At 43.1% G+C, this 19,284-nt stretch overlaps 1 protein-coding gene across 2 annotated transcripts in view; it reads right to left on the bottom strand.

Annotated features, from left to right (window-relative positions):
• The window catches only part of flt4 (fms related receptor tyrosine kinase 4), a 59,166-nt gene that overhangs the window by 13,842 nt on the left and 26,040 nt on the right, over nucleotides 1-19,284 (bottom strand). For both annotated transcript variants that reach the window (XM_036548406.1, XM_036548407.1), the window contains exons 2-11: nucleotides 15,737-15,833; nucleotides 14,269-14,552; nucleotides 7,460-7,587; nucleotides 6,499-6,673; nucleotides 5,320-5,459; nucleotides 4,925-5,096; nucleotides 3,920-4,037; nucleotides 3,615-3,790; nucleotides 3,071-3,239; nucleotides 130-271 (exon numbers count right to left, since the gene is read on the bottom strand). In XM_036548406.1, the coding sequence (XP_036404299.1) occupies nucleotides 130-271; nucleotides 3,071-3,239; nucleotides 3,615-3,790; nucleotides 3,920-4,037; nucleotides 4,925-5,096; nucleotides 5,320-5,459; nucleotides 6,499-6,673; nucleotides 7,460-7,587; nucleotides 14,269-14,552; nucleotides 15,737-15,833 (1,601 nt within the window). The remainder of the gene's footprint in view (nucleotides 1-129; nucleotides 272-3,070; nucleotides 3,240-3,614; nucleotides 3,791-3,919; nucleotides 4,038-4,924; nucleotides 5,097-5,319; nucleotides 5,460-6,498; nucleotides 6,674-7,459; nucleotides 7,588-14,268; nucleotides 14,553-15,736; nucleotides 15,834-19,284) is intronic.

The following is a 19,284-nucleotide window of genomic DNA, read 5'->3' as shown; positions in this document are numbered from 1 at the left end:
CACAATTCAGTAAATATCTCAGTAAATATCCAGCTGTGTAAATGGATAAAGTTGTAACCTATGTCAGTCGCTCTGGACAAGCGCATCTGCTAAATGACAATAATGTAATGATGTGAGAATATTACGTACCTTATTTCGCCCATCTACCATCTCTGTCCAGGTGTCGATGCTCTCGATGGCATTAACCGTGTTATCCGAGTCCATGTCCTGCCAGTTTTGACACTCTGGGATCTGGTCTCTGCGTTGCCGTCCTAATGCACCTCTGCGGGACCTACATTGATCCAGAAAAAGGACGTTTCTATTTCCTACTGATTTCAAAATTCATAAAGATACTTCTTGAGATTATGGAGTCAACTCATTGGTGCAAGGAAGCAAATGATATTTAAAAAAAAAAAATATTACAGCTAATACAGTGACTTTTAACTGAGAATCTCCACCTCCATCAGCAAGTCTTTAATGGAGGTACCCCAAATCTCTCTGTTTGGTACTCAGCATTAAAGAGATGAATGTGGGCTAAGGCCACTGTGATAGAGTGCCTTCCTTTGCACGGGGTACTTGCCCATCAAGGTGCTTCACACAAAGGAAATCAGGAGAAGCTCCCCCTAATATTACCTAAAGACACATATTACCTAAATACTACTGATGCACACCTATAAATACCACAAAAGAAAAAATAAATGTTTGATTACACCACACTTCAATAAGGTAATCCTTGTTGATAGAACAACCCCTGTAGTTGCACTGATAACACAAATCAATTTTGGGGGACAGTTTAGAGAAAATGTCATCCCCCCCATGATGATCCTTACATCCTCCTTGACCAACAGGCATTGTCTGTCTTTGTCAGGACGTTTAGATTGATCACCCCCTGATGAGGAAGTGGCTTTTAGCCACTGCTGCCTTCCTGTGTTTGACTGGGGGTAACTAAGGATACACACAGGCAACAGCAATTGCTCATCAAATTTTAACCACCACAAATTTTGCTGGGTATGTCTGCCCCCCCCCCCCCCCCCTTAAAAAAAGAAACGAAAAGGAACAGCTGCACGGAATATGAGGAAGAGGAATAAAGATGAAGAGGAGGCAGGAGCGATGCGGCAATAAAAGGGATGAAGCGCTTAAGACCTCAATAAAAAATAAATGAAGGCCAGAAAAGGCTTAAGTGTGGAACTCCTTTCGGGTACGCAGAAGGAGGAGGAGATGACGAGCAGATGGAGAGCACCCTGAGCGATGCAGCTGTCGCGGTCTGCGAGAGAGCTCTCTCCTCCGAGAGTCCCGGGCTGGGAGTCAGAAGCTGAGGGGGGGTGCCTCCAGGATGATCAGGGCCAGCCTCTGTGCCTGTCTGAGGGTTATTCTAGTCCAGCTCGGCTGCCAAGACCTCAAAGCCGGGGCCTAATTTGATATAACCGCAATGTGCTTGTGTCTCTAATTTTGATTTACTGACATTTCTCCTTTGACCGTCGCACAATTTTATGAGTTTAGCTGAAATGAAAAAAAGAATGAATAATTCAAAATAGAGACCCAAGCAGACTGTGTCTGGACTGGTTCTGGGCTAGCCTCTGTGTGTGAGAGCTGTTTGAATGCAGACAGAGAGCAGAGCTGTGCAGAGCCCCAGTCTTCTCTGTATGTATTAGCTGTCCAGGTGGGGCAGGGAGCGGGGAGGAAGCCCCTTTTGGGACAGGGTGAACCGATGTGTGCAAAAAATTGTTCTGGAGGAGCTGGGACGGAAGCACTATTGCGTGTCGGGGGAGGAAACAGGTTGGGCTGGGTGCTGTCAACACTGACAGTTCAGCCTGTCCTCCTCCCCCTACCTCAGGGCCAGAGGATGTCACTAGGCTCCCTGGCCCCACACTTCCTGTTGTTCGGACGACACATCACTCCCGATCACACGTCGTATCCCTCCTCGTTTTGCACTAGTGCCCTGTTACGAACAACCTCCCTCCACCTACCGGGGACCCAGCCCATCCCCGCCCCCTCCCTTTCAAGCTCCCTTATCTCTCCCTCACCTTATCCAGTCACACAGAGGAGTTGCAGATTGACGCTTTACTACAGACAAACAAACAACGCAGAAAACGCAACACGGCCTTCTGCCAGAGACTGCCGCAGGCACAGTGCCAAGGAGGACAGAGAGCGTCCAGGCCGAACTCGGTGCAAACCATGTGGCGTCGCACCAGCGCTCTCGGGACAAACATGGCCTGACCCATGACACTTTAAAGATCAGCGGACACTTACAGGGTATGGGGCTCTGGCCTGCACACCCTAATGTACCTGTTGATGCAGAAGACTATTCCTCAAAAGAATGATTTTAAAAAATAGCATTGGATGTTGTGCATTTGTGTGCTCCATAGCTGCGCTGAGCAGTTCTTTTGGTTCAGTCAAGGTCAACTAAGGGAGGCAATGGTGTGGCATAGTGCATGGTATACTGAGGCTGGAAGTAACTTAAATCACTTTGTTAAATGTACCCCATGGTATACATGGACTTTAAGTCAAATGCAATTTGAGTCACTTTGCAAAAGGCTGCTTGCTCTGCAGACAATGAATAATTAAGCTGGACTGGAAAAGCCAACTATTCTTATTATTAAGTTGGCTTGAAAAAGCTAACTTACTGTTCTTCCTAGCATTTCTTCTATTTACTCTTCTTGTTCCATTCAATTTTCTGTACACAACTCTTCCACTTTTTCAGCTACATTTATAAAACATAGATGATACCTTCAGACTGTACTGGATTGCACTGCTTCTGTCTTTTCTGTCAACATCTTATTTTTTTGATATATTTAAGATTTCACATTGTCTAACATGGATAGAAAATTTGAAATCTGAACATGCTAACAAGTGCATCTGACATAAGAATGGGCTTGTTACAGCGGCCACAGATACAGTCTCCCAAGCAAAGCTTGTAACTACTAGTTACTACCATGCCAGCCTTTCTCAATCCAAAGTTTGTCCTCAGACTTTCTAGTTAATAATTGGTAATCACAATATCCTGAACTTTCCCCAGAAGCAGCCAGCAGTGAGTTAATGAAATAAAGGGTGAGACAGGGTGTGGCCAGGCGTGGCCAAACATGGCTCTTACAGGCTGCGGCGGGTGCTGTTGAGTCCGCAGGGGCCCCAGGGCCTCCACTGCCAGGTGATGGTGGAGGGGGCGGGGACTCCGTAAGCCGTGCATGTGAGGGTCTGCCGGCTCCCCCTCCTGTAGGGGTTGGTGGGCGCCGCGGCCTCCTTCTCGTGGATCTGGGGGGGAACTTCAAGAGGACAGATATGTTCTCAATCAGTTACCGTGTAAGCACAAAAAAATATCAATGTGCATGTTTCACTCTCACTATAATGGGAGTCTCCACATCCACATGTGTTTCATGAACAATTACTGATCACAATTACATATCATCTAATCATGACCATACCATGTATGATCATAAAAAGGCATGGAAGGCCTTATATTAGGAGGGGCCTTGCTTTTTTATTTGCTGACAATATTTTTCATCAAATTTTAATGACTGCTAAACTAGTGATGGTGTATAAAATAACCTTAAGTTACAAAAAAATAACCTTAAAGTGGAACACAAAGTACCATGAAGGTTAGATTTAATAACCCCCTCATAAATTGACCTGCTGGTTACCATTTACAACCAAGATGAGACTGAGCCTCCTCTCCAGCAGGGCGGCGTTGTTCTTCAGGACGATAGTGTAGTTTCCGGCGTCCTGCTGGCACACTTCCCTGATCTCCAGAGCATGATGCTGGTACTTCATCCGATTGAACTCCGGCCTCTTGTTAATAAGCCTTCCATCTTTGTACCTGTAAAACAAAAACAATAATAATAATGGTATGAAGGAACTGAGGTGGAGATTTCCTGATCAAAACATGTAAATAATGTCATGCATTTTTTTGTTAGGGCCCCACTGTTTGCTGAAGGTACTAGCATACCATTGTGTTTCTGGCAAGGGGTACGCTGACACTTTGACGGAGAGTCTGAACGTCTTCTGACCGGCGGTAGCTTCCACAACTGGCCCGTCTTTGTAATCCAAACTGATGAAGGGCTTTTCTGAAAGAAGCATCCCATTCAGATTACAACTGCAGGTTGTTCAGTGCGATTTATATGTGCTGTACAACACCTCACAAAACACCCCATTTCAGCATACCTGTCAAATAGTCAAATAACAACACACATGTGGGAGCAATACAGAGGCAAATATTTTTATAGGAGTAATTTGCACAAAGACCCTTTGACTCCACAATGCAGCACAATAATTGAAGGCAGTTATCTACTAATAACAATAATAATTTAATTTCTATTCCTCCCCTTGTATGAGAAAGGCAGACGTTTGAAGCATAGGCCAGATAACACAGGGGTATGGTAATCACCGCACTTTGCAATTTTGCAATGAAGTGCCAAAGTTCCACTCTACAGGCCAGAATAGACAGGTGATAATATAGTAAAACGCAACACTGACTTGCAATTAGCTGAACCTCCCCCTGAGTGGTTGTCATTCCACAAAATGAGTGGCACGAAAGCTGCAAAGTGCTACTGGTTTAACCTCATGTTGAAGTGGTCATTCTCCTGTCATGAGACGCCAGCTTTTTTAGAGTTTTAAAAGCTCCTGTCAGCACAGACAGCTGACCTTGACCTCACAGTCATACCATACTACCATACTACCAAACAATACAACCATACTACCATATGTATGGTACTATTATACCCGATGTATGGTAGTATACTTGGCCTCCCTTGTCTAGTCAGGTTGCACGAGTTAACTTGTGGTAGGGCTTGAACATTGTTATGCTCACAGTCACTGGTATGGGAGTGTTGTTAGCCCGGTCTGACACTGTTGCTCATTTACCTGGAATGGATTCACTTTTCTTCCTTTGTGCTGGAAGTCGCTCTGGATAAGAGCATCTACCTAATGAATGTAATGTGATGTAATGCCGTACCGTGCACTATGACCTGGGTGGAGAGCTCCAGGGCCTTCTCCACGCTGTTGGCGAAGCAGGTGTAGGAGCCGGTGTCGGTAACATTCACGTTACGGATTGTGAGGACACTGGACACCTCGGTGCCGTGTGTCAATAAGGTGCGATCGTGCTGGATGGTCACAGTCCTGTTTATCTAGTATAAGTAATGCATAAAAAAATGCCTGTTTAGTAATGATGCCTGTTTAGGCCAGGTCTTTGACCCTCTTTACTCTTTACATGCTGTAAGAGACACGTGTCAGGTTAGCTTGTGGTGTGTGAACCACACCACACCATGCCACCCCCCCAGACCACCCCCACCCCCCACCCCCCCACGACCACCCGACACACCCCCACCACCCCTTTGGCTGCCTGTTTACCTGTCTGCCCTGGTACATCCACTGGAAGTCCACGCCCGTGTTGAATTCCACCAATGCCGTGCAGTTCAGGACGAGGACCTCCCCCACCATGAGTTCCACCGATTTCTCAGGAAGCAGCTTGAAATCATAAACTTTTCTTCCTGTAGGGGGGGGGGGACATGTAGGGGGGTGGGGGTGTCAGCACTTTTTCCTTCCCCTGCCCCCCTGTTGAAAACCTCATTGAGAGGGGTCCCCTCTGCTGAGGTCTGTACTGGGGTCAGAGACAAGGGCAACGCGCAAAGACCAGCACAACGTCATGGCAAAATGCTAAAAGCAAAAGTTATAGAGTGCACGGAGATACAAGTCTGACATTTGATCACAATGTGAACTGCTGTTTATTTTCACATCTGCGGCCCCCTTCAACCCTTAGTCTGATTACCATGGATGAATCATTTTCAGCCCATACCAGAAAGTGATATGATTAAAAGTGTTGATCTTGGCTCACCCATGAAAACAGTGCGAGATATCTTCAGATTAAAAGTGAGGGAGAGATGACCTCATTCAACGTCGCTGCCACATAAGGTTCCTCGCAGTTCAATTTTAATGAGCAGCGAGTAGGCTATGTGGTCTAAAGTCCCCTGTGTCACTCCACTTTAACTAGCAATCCAATCATCACCTGGGGAAATTGGTTGCTTTGTGTTTTTTTAAGAAAAATTCTACTCATTTTCACACCAGAAATGTCAGTCTTATCCTTGCCATTAACCCTTTTCAGTCTAGCAGATTTTCAAAATGACAGATGAGTTTTAGTTTGTAGAATGGGGAAATGGGTCCAACAGCTTTATCCCTTTGTATATATTCCTATATGCACTTGATGACTGAATCTTGACATGAAATCAGTATGAAAAATAAGACCACCTAAGTGTGAACTGGAACTATATTAACATTTTTCTCCCCACATTTATTGCCCTCATTTGCTCATATTATGGTGTGTTTAAATATATATTGGGTGGTGATGGATAGGACAGATTCTGAGCTTTGCCAACAAAAGCAGCTATATGGAGAAAATTACGATTACAATCACTATTACATTGGTTCAGAACTATTCTCTATCTGGAGTTCCACGTGCAGTATACTGAAGATGCTAAAGATGGGATGGTAGAATCCAATAAAATCTTCATTCTATTGATTTCAGTGTCCCACCTGAATAGTGGATCAGGTACAGAGCGGAACGGAACTCTTTGTTGAGGAGGAAGGTGCTGCAGTATAAACCAATGACAAACGGCCTGCTGTGGATGACTCTGCTGGGCACGGACCAGCCACGCTTGTTGCTCCACGTCATCTCGCTGTCTACCAGGGGGACAGGGTTCGGCTCCAGCTGCAACATCAAACACAGGAGCCGCAAAAGTCACACACACCTCTGCTGTCATCGCTCCACCTGCTGGGGCATAAGATTTTGGGCAGAGACCATAGATGTCAAATACAAATCTCTGTCAAGTGGTGAGGCTGACAGAGGGATGAGAAGCAGAAAGAACGCCTGCACGCTATGATGGAGCTCTGGAGAAAATGCATTTTATGCTCAGAGCTGAACGTTCTTTCCTTTGAAACAGAAGGGATTCCAATGTTCAGGCTGATTCAAAAGGAATCAATAATTCAAATGTGACTGCAAAATTATATATATATATCTATGTATCTCAGAGGCTGAATTTTACAATGTTTTGTGGTCACACTAAACAAGATAACAGATTTGAAAAGAAATTCAAATCAGCAGCTGGATGCTTTCAAAAGCAGTTTTGTGAATCTGTGGGGTGGCAGTGCAGCATAGTGGTTAAGGAGCAGCACTCGTAACTGAAAGGTTGCCAGTTCAATTCCCCACTGGAGCACTGCTGTTGTACCCTTAGGAAAGATATTTAACCCACAATTGCCTCAGTAAATATCCAGTTGTATGAATGGATAACATTGTAAAAAACTGTAACTGATATAAGTCGCTCTGGATAAGAGTGTTTACTAAATGCCAATAATGTAATGTAATGTGAATATATGCGGGATGATAGCATCTGCAAAAAGGTATAAAGACTCTCTAAAGGCCAAAAACACACTTAGTGTCAAGAGAATGGGATGGGACCTGGCTGGAGGACAGAGGCAGGTTAGGACAGACACTCACCAAGTACAGGGTGACATTCAAGTCAGGCACTGCCACCGAACATGGCACCTCTATGTGGGTCGCTGACTTTGTGATGAAGATCGGTTCCAGGTCATTGACGTTTTTCCTGACAAATGGCTGCTCGACGTCTGAAAGAGAACGAACAGTCACCTCTTCACCCGTTCCACTGCTCTTGCCAAATCAACACGTGAGATGAAAACTGTTGATATCTGGACGGTCACTGCTGTTTCCAGCATGCTGAGTAATTCAATGCCAGGGATTTGTCTAAGAGTGTTTGCTTCGCTACATGAAAACATGACCTATCAAGCCTTTGGTATTCCTGATAGGAAGGATATTAAAAAACGCACATTTCTTTGACACACATCAGAACAGCTGACAGACCGTGACGGGCGGCTCGAATCGCAGACAGCTTTTTAATTGCAGTTGGAAACGTTTCCTCTAAGAGTGGGTGGGGCAGGTTTTCACAGGTTATTTCATTTCCCTCACTCAGAAAGCCCGCATTGTTTCCCAAAAAGAAAAAAAAAAATCACTTCCATCTGGAGCGTGTGCCGTCCTCAATGGCACCTCAGCCTCATGAGAAGTTTCTGAGACGCTGTCACAATCCAGCTGTTTTCAGCCCCTCTGTAAGGGATGGACTGAGGAATGGACCCATGTCCACCTGCATCTGTGTGACATGTAGACATTCAGGAGCCTCACGGCACCCCATCCCTGCAGCACATTTCCCATCACCCATCTCACAGACATCAGGGCCTATTACAACCCTACAGTATTCACCAGGATAGCATACAGACACGTCTTCTCCCAGCTAATACATAATTTAACATACATAATAATTCTTTCTTATTTTACTTATTTGGCAGATCACTGAGTCAAGGGTGACAGGCTACTACATCACTTCTCTGCCGCAGAAATGCTACATTACATGGTGTCTACATTCCGACATGTCCAAAAATTCTCTGTTGTAATCACACTGCTTCAAACAGCAATCGCTTCAAGCTTTCAAAACAACAGATCCCAGCCTCTAGGTCTTATATTTCTGCCCCACAGATGTGGCTATGGAAAACCCAGTCCTTGAAGTTACCATATTCCACAGTAAATCACGAGTATATAGTGTGGTTTTGTGTGTGTGTGTGTTTGACAAGGGACAGTTCCAGCGCGGGCCCCGTAAGCTTTCGGCTGTAGCGGAAGAGGGAAGCGAACGGTTTTTAAAGGGGTCACCCCCGAGAGGTCTGGCCCTCTAACCGGAGCCACATGCAGCCTGGGGCGTCCCGCTGCGGACACATTCATTCTGCTTTACAGCTGTGATCTCAGCTGGTCCCACTCAGCCCCCCAGGGAGATCTATGGAAACTGTTTTGGCACCTTGTCAGGAGAAATTAGAAGCCATGTCACAGGAGCACTCTAGTCAGCTTGGTGTCTCCCCAGCCGCCTCCTCTTCACCCCCCCATCCCTGGTCCCCAGCCGGCTCCTCTTCACCCCCCCATTCCTGGTCCCCAAACACCACCACCATCTTGTCTGTTTACAGACTGACGACAAGGAGAGTCTGGCTCTGGTACAGCCTGAACTTGAAGTGACCCCTTGAGCAACCCCCTAACATCCAGGTGTGTCCGGTGTACATAGGGGGTGGTGACAATTCCATCCAATCAAAGTTTCTTTTTGTCAGGGTGAAAGATGGGGGAAGCCATAGTCTATGCATCACAAAGCTATGATGTTTCATTATGCTACACATCCATCCTGTCCTATCCCAATAATGGCCTGTCCCAAAGCCAGAATTAATGCATTGATATAATTTGTGTGCCAAATGGCTTTTCTTCTTTAGCTCAGTGAATTACTCTTCCTGACAGGCCTGTAGATTTCTGATGTTTTTCTTAAACTCATATACATGTCAACTGAAGACAGGAGTAGTTGGTTACACTGAATAAAACTCTGGTCTTGACCCTGAATTAACTACCCTATCAGCAGCAGCTGTTGGAGTAGCCCTCCCCTGCTGTGTGTTAGATAACACTATTCCTGCCCCCTATAACCCACTGCCTCCTACCACTTACAGCCAAAAAACAAACACGGGATTCTGTCCCACCGCTATCTGAGAGCTCAATTCCCACCGGGGCCCTCAGTGCACAAGAAAGAAGCATGGAATGTGTTTGACCCCTTTAAACAAGCTGTGCCAAAGGACCATAATGTCTTTGTGATGTCACTATTGATGTCATTCAAACATGCAATGCAGGTGACACCCGGTTTGTGCATCGATGTGGTAATGACACTGACAACACTGACAAATAGAGTAATGAAAATTCCTGCAGGATAATGACGCAGAATTAAAAACCTCTACCCATAGCTGGACAGGAAACCCTCATTCGATAACAGCCCTACACCCATAAAGCACACCACCAAAAAACCTTGAGTGCAAACAAAAGACTCCAACCAGTAAAATAAATGTTTAAAATGTCAAGAGCTACACAGGCGCAGATTCTGTCACAGCGCGCTGAAATTCTTTTGCAATGACGTCTGCAAATGTATCTTTCGGAAAAACAATTGCAAATCAGCACGCAATTAAACCAACATAATGTAGTATTGCACTGCATGTTTTTCTTCAGAAATATTTGAAACGCTTAATTTCCCATTCTCCCTCCACACATGATCTTATTCACATTTACTGCAATGTAAAATAAACAGACAGGCCGTAAAAATGTTTGGACAACAAAGGGGCAGAGGGTGAGCCCTCTGGCACGCTGCTAATTGAAACCTCAAACACAGATGTTTTCGGGTCATGAGGGTGAGCACTCCTGACCCCATGGAGAAACTCAGGCTCTTGTCCAACTGAGCCTTCAAGCCCTCAGTGTATCCAAATCCCGGGCCGGCTTGCTTAGTTCGTGCTGCGGGTGGTTTACCATGATCTGTTCTTTTTATGTGTGCCCATATCTGCTCCAGCCTGCGAGTGCTACAGCCGCTGGCCCACTTCTGTGACAACTAAGCTATGGGCGAAATTAGCCCATATATAACATATATGCAAGCTATATAACTTGCAAGGACTCCCCAACATTTTATAAATTCAAGGTATCCCTTCAGTCAAATGGTTATTCAGCTACCATGTCTCAATAACATTAACAATGGAATTGTATGCAAAGTCATATTGCCAATATCTAAGGGTTCAGTAGAAATGTGAGTCCAAAATGTGTGCTGTATTTTACTCCTTGTATTTTGTGGTCATAAACTCTGCCAGTGGCGTTACTGGAATAAAACCAATTTTCTTGGGATAAACCATTTTCTTATCAAGCCTGGAGTTGTGCCTTTTTTTGCATTGGTTCTAAAAACTGAGAAGATAAACTCAGAGGGAAGAAAATATACCCCCACTTTCCCAGATTGCAGTAAACAACTGCAGGAAGATAGAATTAATATGGTATCTATTTTCCTAATGGAAAACAGCCTTGAACCTGTGGATATTCCAAGTACTTACCCCATTTTATAGAGGAGCCACCATTCAGTTATTGCTTGTGCTACAGCTCCGTTTGTGAGGTAGTGCAATATTAAAGCAAGCATGATTTAGCCAGACAGACAGCGTTGGTTGTAGCCCATGATAGCCTGGTTCCAGCTCTACAGTGAAAAAGTTACAGACGTCCACTCCCACAGCATTCACAAAAAGACTGCAAACAAGTGCAGTGCAGCATGGTCTAGTGTTAAAAGCACTGTTCTCAAGTGAAATGAGGCAAGTCTCCATCATTTATTAAAATTGAACATATAAACTTGAATTGCATTGAGAAATCTCTTGGACAATGGGTCCTTTAATTATGTTACTTTCCTCTTTTTTGCCTTTTACGAAGCAATAGTCAGCATTAATTACTAAGCAAAGCATGTCATAATATTGCTTCATACTAGCCTGTACAGAACATAGTCAACATCTCCCACAAGATAAACAGATAAAATTTATGCACCACTGTCTGTGTTTCTGTTGGAAGCCTACCATGTTCTGCCTGTGTTTCCTTCAGCATACCTTCCACAGCATGGCTCGGCCTTTCAGAGACAGCATCTGATGTCAACACACTAGTGACCGATTTGCAGTTTACAAGTGCAGCAAAGTCATGTTGTGTCAAAGTAAAACTGTAAAAGCTGAGGTCCTGTTTCCTTCATTAAACCAATTAATTTGACAAGGAACACATGTACAGTGTTATTGTGAAGATGCTTGGGGCACACAACAAAACCATACTGGCCAACCGAATATGCACAGATAATCAAGGAAAGCTGTCTGTATTTGATCTGTTATTTTTTCTTAGGTAAAATTTTTTCGCAAACAGTCTCATTCGGGCTGACGGAAAGGGATAGCCCACACTGACCTTTTAACAGCTGAATATTTTTTGAAACAATTTAGAGGAAATATATTGCTCCAGGGGACAACATTAGTGCCCCACCCTGGAGCTGAACTTACAATCTTCTGGTTTCAAGCCAAGTTCCCTAACTGATGTCACACGACTGCCCAGAAGGACAAAAAGAAAAACAAGTGCAAACTGTATTCATGGACACCTCCTGTGGAACTTATATAATGACATAAAGCTTTCATAGGCACTACATTACACCTTCATAAGCACTGAATAACTATGCATTATCAACAGTGTCAACTGAATGCCTTTATATGGCTTTAAAATGGATGTGGCTTAGGTGTCATTTCTATAACATGCACTACCAAATTAGAATGGTGAGCCAGTCTCCTTTGTGACAGCCTGTATTGGTTTGCACAAGTATTTATCTTATTCAATGCTTATGAAGATGTTATATAGCACTTATGAAGTATTCCCTCTGTAGGACCCTTCATAGAAAGTGACTTTTTTTCATTGATTCCTGTAAATGATTCCTCAATACTCAATAGGCAGGTGATTGATCATTGATTAGTAAACGCGAGATCTTACAACCAAGTCCTGGACCACCACCATTTTGTTTCTGGTCACAGTTTCTGGTTAATGTGTTTTGTGAATCAGGCACTAGCCGTAATTTGATGACAGTGACAGAGACTTTCTGGAGATTTCAGACACTAAGGCCTTGCCTCACTCTGACCTTCAGCAGAGTGGGAAGAGTTTTACACAGCAGGATGGTTATTGACAAAATATAATTTTTATAAGGGGGTCCACAGGACTTGTGAATGTGTTACCCTTTATGCTAGAGGTGAATAGCAACGAGCTGAACGGACCTCAGTACAAGGTTTGTTTGCTTTCCAAGGAACAGTCATGAATTTGAAGAATGGTGGCATGCTTCCTCTAGATTCTCTGACCCCACTTTATGGTAATCTTCATAGCACAGTATTTCTTCATCATCCATACAGCAATCACTGAAATGTGCTTCTTGGGAGGGCTACACAACCAGTAACCCTATATTTAAAAATGTTCCAACTCAATTCATTACATCATGGCAATGTGTAGCACAATGTGTGTTGGATTTGGGTATCACCAGATGGGCGGACCAGAACATTGCAGATACATAAGAAACAAACAAAAAAAACATAATTATGATTGTTATTACTGGTATGTATAGGCAGCAGAAACAGAAACATATTTTTTACTTTTTACTGAATGGATAAATTTCAATCAATAGAGTGTAACGAATCTGAACTCCCACACTGCGGTTACAGGATCCCAGCGAGCAGCAGGCTGAGAACATTAGGTCACACAGTATTTAATTAAGAAGGAATAAGGTGTGCACCAGGAGGTGTGCTTCTTTCCCTTTATTACATTTTTTTCAGCTTTGGTTTATTCCATATTAGGCTCCCTTCCAAGTATTAGCCAACTCCTGAGGCAAAAAAAAATAATCTTAAAGCCCGTAACAGTCAATGGCCCTCTTTGATGTAAAACTATCTCCCAGAAAGGAGATCGATTTTCTGCTAAATGTCTGTAATTTTCTTGTACTCATCCCAAAGAAAAGAGAAACCTTAGCGTTAGACAGCAGAGCTAAGCAGGGGAACTGGACATGTGTAGGAGAGACTAATGAAAGTGGGATAGAGCCACACAAATGGATTCTGCTAAACCCCTGGATCTGATTATTAAAGATTATTTTGAAATTATATTGGGCAAACAAACCTGAATCTAAACTCAGCATGAACATAAACCGCATTAGTTTAATCATATCAAGATGAATGCACTTTCTTAATACTCTACATCAAATACTGTAACATACTACACTCCCTAAAATCACCATTTACTGTGTAGATAGTTGGGGCTTAAAATTGATCAGTGTAAGGGAAAAATATAATAAAATATAATAAAATAAAAAATAAATAATAAAATATAATAAAATAAAATAATATATCATACTCTATGTGTGTCTTTGTAAGTCTTATACTTCCAACTGAATTAGAACAAAGCGAAAATTCCACTAGGAACTATCTGCTGTGTTGTCTCAACCCACAGTTCATCTCCCTGATTCCTTATTATCCACAAACAAAGAAGGAACATGGTTAGAGGTTACTTGAGCATTTCCTATTACTTCCATCAGGTAATAAGACCTACATAATAATGGTGCGGTGCGACTATACTGCCCGGGTGTGTGCCCTGACTGACAGCTATGCACAGCTGCCCACAACTGGTTCATCCTAGACTAATACAAGTAATTTTGTTTCATGTTTCCTTAAATTACTAGTAACTTCAAACTGAAACTCCAGAGGGATAGGTTTCAGCTTATTTAGTTATTTAGGAAAGGTTAATAGATGGTAAAGCAGGCTGAGTGCAATAAGGGCAAACATCAAATTTCCATTCAAGAACTGCAGTGCAGGTGGTATGTAGAAACTGGAATAAGAACTGGATGGGGATTTCTGTCTTTGAAGGGAACTCACCCCAGACGAATACATAGACACTGGCGGCGGTGGTGCCGTCGATGATGGCCTTGATGTCCTGGTAGAAGCAGCGGTAGTAGCCGGTGTCATTGCCGCGGGCGCCGGTCAGCACCAGGGTCTTGCAGTATGGCTTCCCAGGCTCCCCCTGGCACTCCCTGACCCAGACGGCACGCTGGCCTGGGGTCTCTGCAAGCTGCGGCTGCTCCTGCTGCTCCTGCCGGTCTTTCACTTCCTGCTTGGTGAGGGTCTGCTCAGGCCAGGCCCAGTCCAGAATGCGCTGCCCCCTAGGCATTGGGAGGACATACCACGGGGTCACATCCAACGTCAACACACAGCAAAGGCAATGCAGAAAAGATAAATACAGCTGCTATTTGGGAACACTGGGCCGAGGTACAGACATCAGAGAGCAATCCATGATGTAGAATCATAATGGGTTATCTTTCACATGCCGTTCCTTTCCCTGTATTTGCTTGTGCCATTTTGTTGTTGCAAAACAGACTTCAGAAAAAAAAAATCTGGTGTCACTGAATTTATATCATCAATTAACTAACTTTCCAGCCACCAGACTGTTCCTGTAAACATAACAAGCAAAAACAGCCACAGTACTCATCAGCTAAGCAGAAATGATTGCAGACATTATCATCAACGTACTCCTTTCAGTCGATATAAATGCAGCATGAGAATGCTAGACAAGGTAGCCTAATGAGTGCTGACATTTATTCAAAGTCAGTCTGCTTTTAAACATGAACGGCTTTGAATGCTAAACATCCTGGAAATGTATCTGTTAGACTTTCTATCCCTTAGCTCTGCAGAATAAAATTTTGTGACAATACAAACTCTGAAGTCATTCATTTCCCGGCTCAATTCGGATAATAAAATGCCTGTGTTCTCCTACATTAATCCCTTCTGAATAGGGCTTATCCATCAGATTGTACTTGGCCACAGGAAAATGAGGAAAATAAGACTGATTTCCTTTGTAACCAGATTTTGAACCACAATGATACTCTGAACATGAGCCATGTTTTTTTTAAATGCATAATAGTTTTCATGAACAACTCTGGGACAAGCAGCCAAAAACATTATTTTTCTTCCAAAAGGCATGCACTTGCTACTGCTACAAAACAATTTATCCACAGGATTCTTGGCAAAGACGACTATGGAGATTTCAGTGGGATTTGAGGCAAATAAAGTTAGGTTCACCTTCTCATCCTCTGCTTTCAAAACACATTGTTAGCACTTAGTTTCGTGATCACAGTTTCTTTAACATATTCATATCCTTGTCAGAGCCTTACAGGATTATAAGATTTATCACAGTGGGAGTGCAATGTGATGTCACCATAATTTTTATTTCTGTAAACCAGACAGTAAAATCCTGGTCAATATTAATATTCTGTCTGTAATGTATTTCATTAAACAACATAAACATTGCATCAAACAATTATAAAAAATTAAGAGTTCTTTCCTGTACCTGCATGTAATGGTTAATGTGTCATTGGCATGAATCACAATGTCGTCTTTAGGACTGTCAAGGGTGGGTGGAGTCATAGAATATCCAATCACCAGACCTAAAAAGAGAGCAGAGAGGGATTTATCAAGACGTGGGCAAGGAGAGAGGGACGGAGGGACAGAATGAAAGATAGATAGATAGGGGTGGTGTTCCTGGACGTAGATGGGCTTGTTTTAGTGAACAGGTAAGATGTACTAGATTACCCCTCTGGGAAGACACCCTCTGAGCCTTCTAGTTCTCATGTGGGGGAATGCCTCTTCTTGCCTTGAGACCAAGCTCACATCTGTGCAGCCATTAAGACTTTGACTAAAGCCTGATTCATTGCCGCAGCGTTAACTTGAGTTGACTCGAGCTGACTTGCATTTGCAAATGTGGCAAGTTGCAACGTAATTACCCCCCACTTAAAACCCCCCTCTGGGTGTTATTAGGCTTCATCAAGTTGTGCACTAAAAGTTTATAAAAATGTCTTTGTGACTTATGTGGCACCTGGAGATCATTAGAGGTGGAAACACAGGGGTAAGACTGGATGTGACGAATGGCCAAACCTTAAGACGCTCAGAACAATAAAAGGTAGTTAGGCCTACTTCACTCTAGTTTATTTTAAATGTGAAAATGAGCGATAGGAGTGATTTAAATGCAGGTCAAGGTGAACGTCTTTAGCTAATTGTGTACCACACTAAATGTTCCAGCCAGGGCCCCTGAATCATCTCAACCCTGCCATAAAAACCATGAAAAAAACCGAATCAGTCATTAAGTATTTAAATGGAAACTAAAGCTCAAAATAGCTCCATTCCTTACACCTAATTTGGCATGCAAATGATGATTTGTCTCAGGAGCAGAGAACTGTACAATTGGTCTCCTAGTTTCAACTCACGAAGCATCAGTGAACTGCACGTCTTCATACCAGGAAGTGAGAATTGAGTGGAGACTACAGTTATAACTGTGTGCAAATGTCAGTATTTTAACAGTCTCAGTATGAGCCATCAAAGCATATTTAGGTGGCCGTCTTGGGCCAGTTGGGATCAGTTTTACAGCGATGTTATTATTTTGTAGTATTTGAAACAGCTGAAACAGACCCTGATGTGTTCCACATTGCAACTCTCTGCCTCCAGTCCTAAGCAGGCATTGCAAGGCAGTGGTGAATGTCCTCTCTCGAGTCAAATGCAAATTGTACTAGAGGCATCACTTGAATAAATATCCGTGGTTAATATGTGCAAATGTAAGATGTGAAATTTCCAGGTAAAATATGTTAAAATTACTTTAGCATCACCTCCACAGATTATGCACCTGTTCCTGTTCCAGGCTGTTAAAGAGACTTTGCTTCCTATTCACACTTGACTCTCAAACTGGGGAAGGGCTGTAAATGTATTTCACTCTACAAAACAACAGCATCTTTCACCATACAAGAAACTGCTCTGTATCTAGGGCTTACAGTAATGTTCAGAGGCAAAACAGAGGTGACAAAACGTGCCCTTAACAACATTTTTGTGAGTAGTTGCACTGAAGGCAAACGTACTCCCTTTCCTGCCATACATTTTAAAGATGTCATGTTAAGTGATTTTTAATGTTTAACAGATTGTACAGTTATTGAGAGACTGTATTAGCAGATGGCCGATGCTAGTCCCTCTAGTATTTATCAAAGACATACGCCCATCTGGGGCCAACTAAGGGGAAAATAATACAAACCTAAAACATTCCATACAACAGAGAGTAGCTTCATTTGGCCTAAAAGCATGTCTGCGGGAACTGACATCACAAATTCCCAGGACATTGCAGAATTCAGCTGTACAGTTCCAATGAAGCGTCACTGGTGTGAAAACTCGAAGACTCAAAGACCTCGGCCCCATCTCCCTTCTTAAAAAACAGCGCGCCCCGCTTAGGATGATTTGAACAAAACCGTGCGTGACTTGACCGCGCCGTCAATCACGCCTAGAGCTCTTGGACCATTGCGTTCCCTGTGCACAATCCAAATTCTTCAGATGCATCCTGCTGCCCCGGCACACAATAGAAAAATGCACACGCTTCTCTAAATATTTGGTGCGCGGCCACAGACCTCAGACCTGTGTTTACTGTTACGCTCAGTCCAAGCTGGGGGCCACATTCTCCAGCACCCCGCTGCCAGTTGCCTCCACTTTTTACTTTTTTCTTCTTCTTTTTTTTTTTTATGAACCCATTCAAATGCCCAGCCTATTTACTGGAGTATGAAACTTCAAACAGGTAAAAATAGATTGAGGAGTGTAAAAATAGGCTTTGCTATTTTGACATAATCTGTAGAAAACACATTAAAAATAGAGAGAGGCCTTCCTGAGAGGCCGATATGTTTGAACAGTTTGTTATTTATTTCAGCGCGAATATAACAGATTTTTATTACGTAAATATAAATTTAAAAACCGTTTTATTGGTTTTTATAGATCTCACAGTACATTGTTATTGTGGTATGATATTGTATGGGGAATGCTTAATTTAATTTGTTTCCTTCTCATCCTTGGTTGCTACTTCAAATATGTCACAAAAGCAGCTACTAAGTACATACATTCCAGGTTCCAAAGTCTTGTCTATGGTTTCGTTTACTTAAAACATGGTATTAAATAAGTGTAATTAGTATGGACATTTTAATAGCTTTTTAGAGGAACACCCTTTTGTTAGCAGGGCACCACTCCATACTGGGCCACTCTCCTGTTTTGGGCTTTTCTACTGTATCAGCTTGCTCTCCCTTAGGGGGAGTTCTGTAATGGCCCACTCTCCTGTAGCGGGCCACACTCCTGTAGGGACTTTCCTGTAGGGGGCAACTCTTCTACATTACAAGCACAATATTAGATGTGCTGCATGACCAAGCTTCAATTGTTTGCAAGGTACAAGCTAGCTGGTAGAGATACAAGTGCATTAAATCATTACATTTGAAGTTTTTTTTAAAGAAACTTTTTTTTAAGAAACTTTTTTTTTTTAGAACATAACAAATTGCTTTAGATGGTAGTGATTCAGGTGAACAGGTAAGCAGTTGTAGTACTCACTTGTAGTAGTGAGTTCAGGTAGGTAAGTACAGTTTTGCTGGTAGGGGGTAACTCTCCCATAGGGAGCCACTTTATAGGGGGTAGCTCTCACTCTCACTCTCCTGCCACAGCTCTGAGGCATTCCCTGGTCCTCCTGTGACACAATGCTCCAACCGTCTGGGCAGGGCCTCCGTTCCCAGGGTTGCTTCCAGGAGACCAGCTGCATGGACAATCTGAGCACCGCTCTGCGAAAGCCTTTCCTTCACTGAGCAGCATAACTTATTAATTACGCGGAGGCCAAAAGGAAACCCCAAGCTAAGGGAGAAAGTGATTTATTGTTTTTAAGGATGACAGACTTAATATGATTTTTAAGTGAATTAGTCAAGCGGCAAGTGTGTTTTGTCAGGAGTGCCACAAGCCATACTGAAGAATTAGCAAGATTATTTTGTCTGGTCTAGCAGAATTAACACAGAAGACTTATTTTGGTACATGGGAAAAAATGAGAAAGTTTAGAACAAG

This window comes from Megalops cyprinoides, chromosome 16 (assembly GCF_013368585.1).
Source record: "Megalops cyprinoides isolate fMegCyp1 chromosome 16, fMegCyp1.pri, whole genome shotgun sequence".
In the NCBI taxonomy this organism is placed as follows: Eukaryota; Metazoa; Chordata; class Actinopteri; order Elopiformes; family Megalopidae; genus Megalops; species Megalops cyprinoides.
Note: the sequence above shows the minus strand (reverse complement) of the source record. Positions and strands in the feature narration are given on the sequence as shown.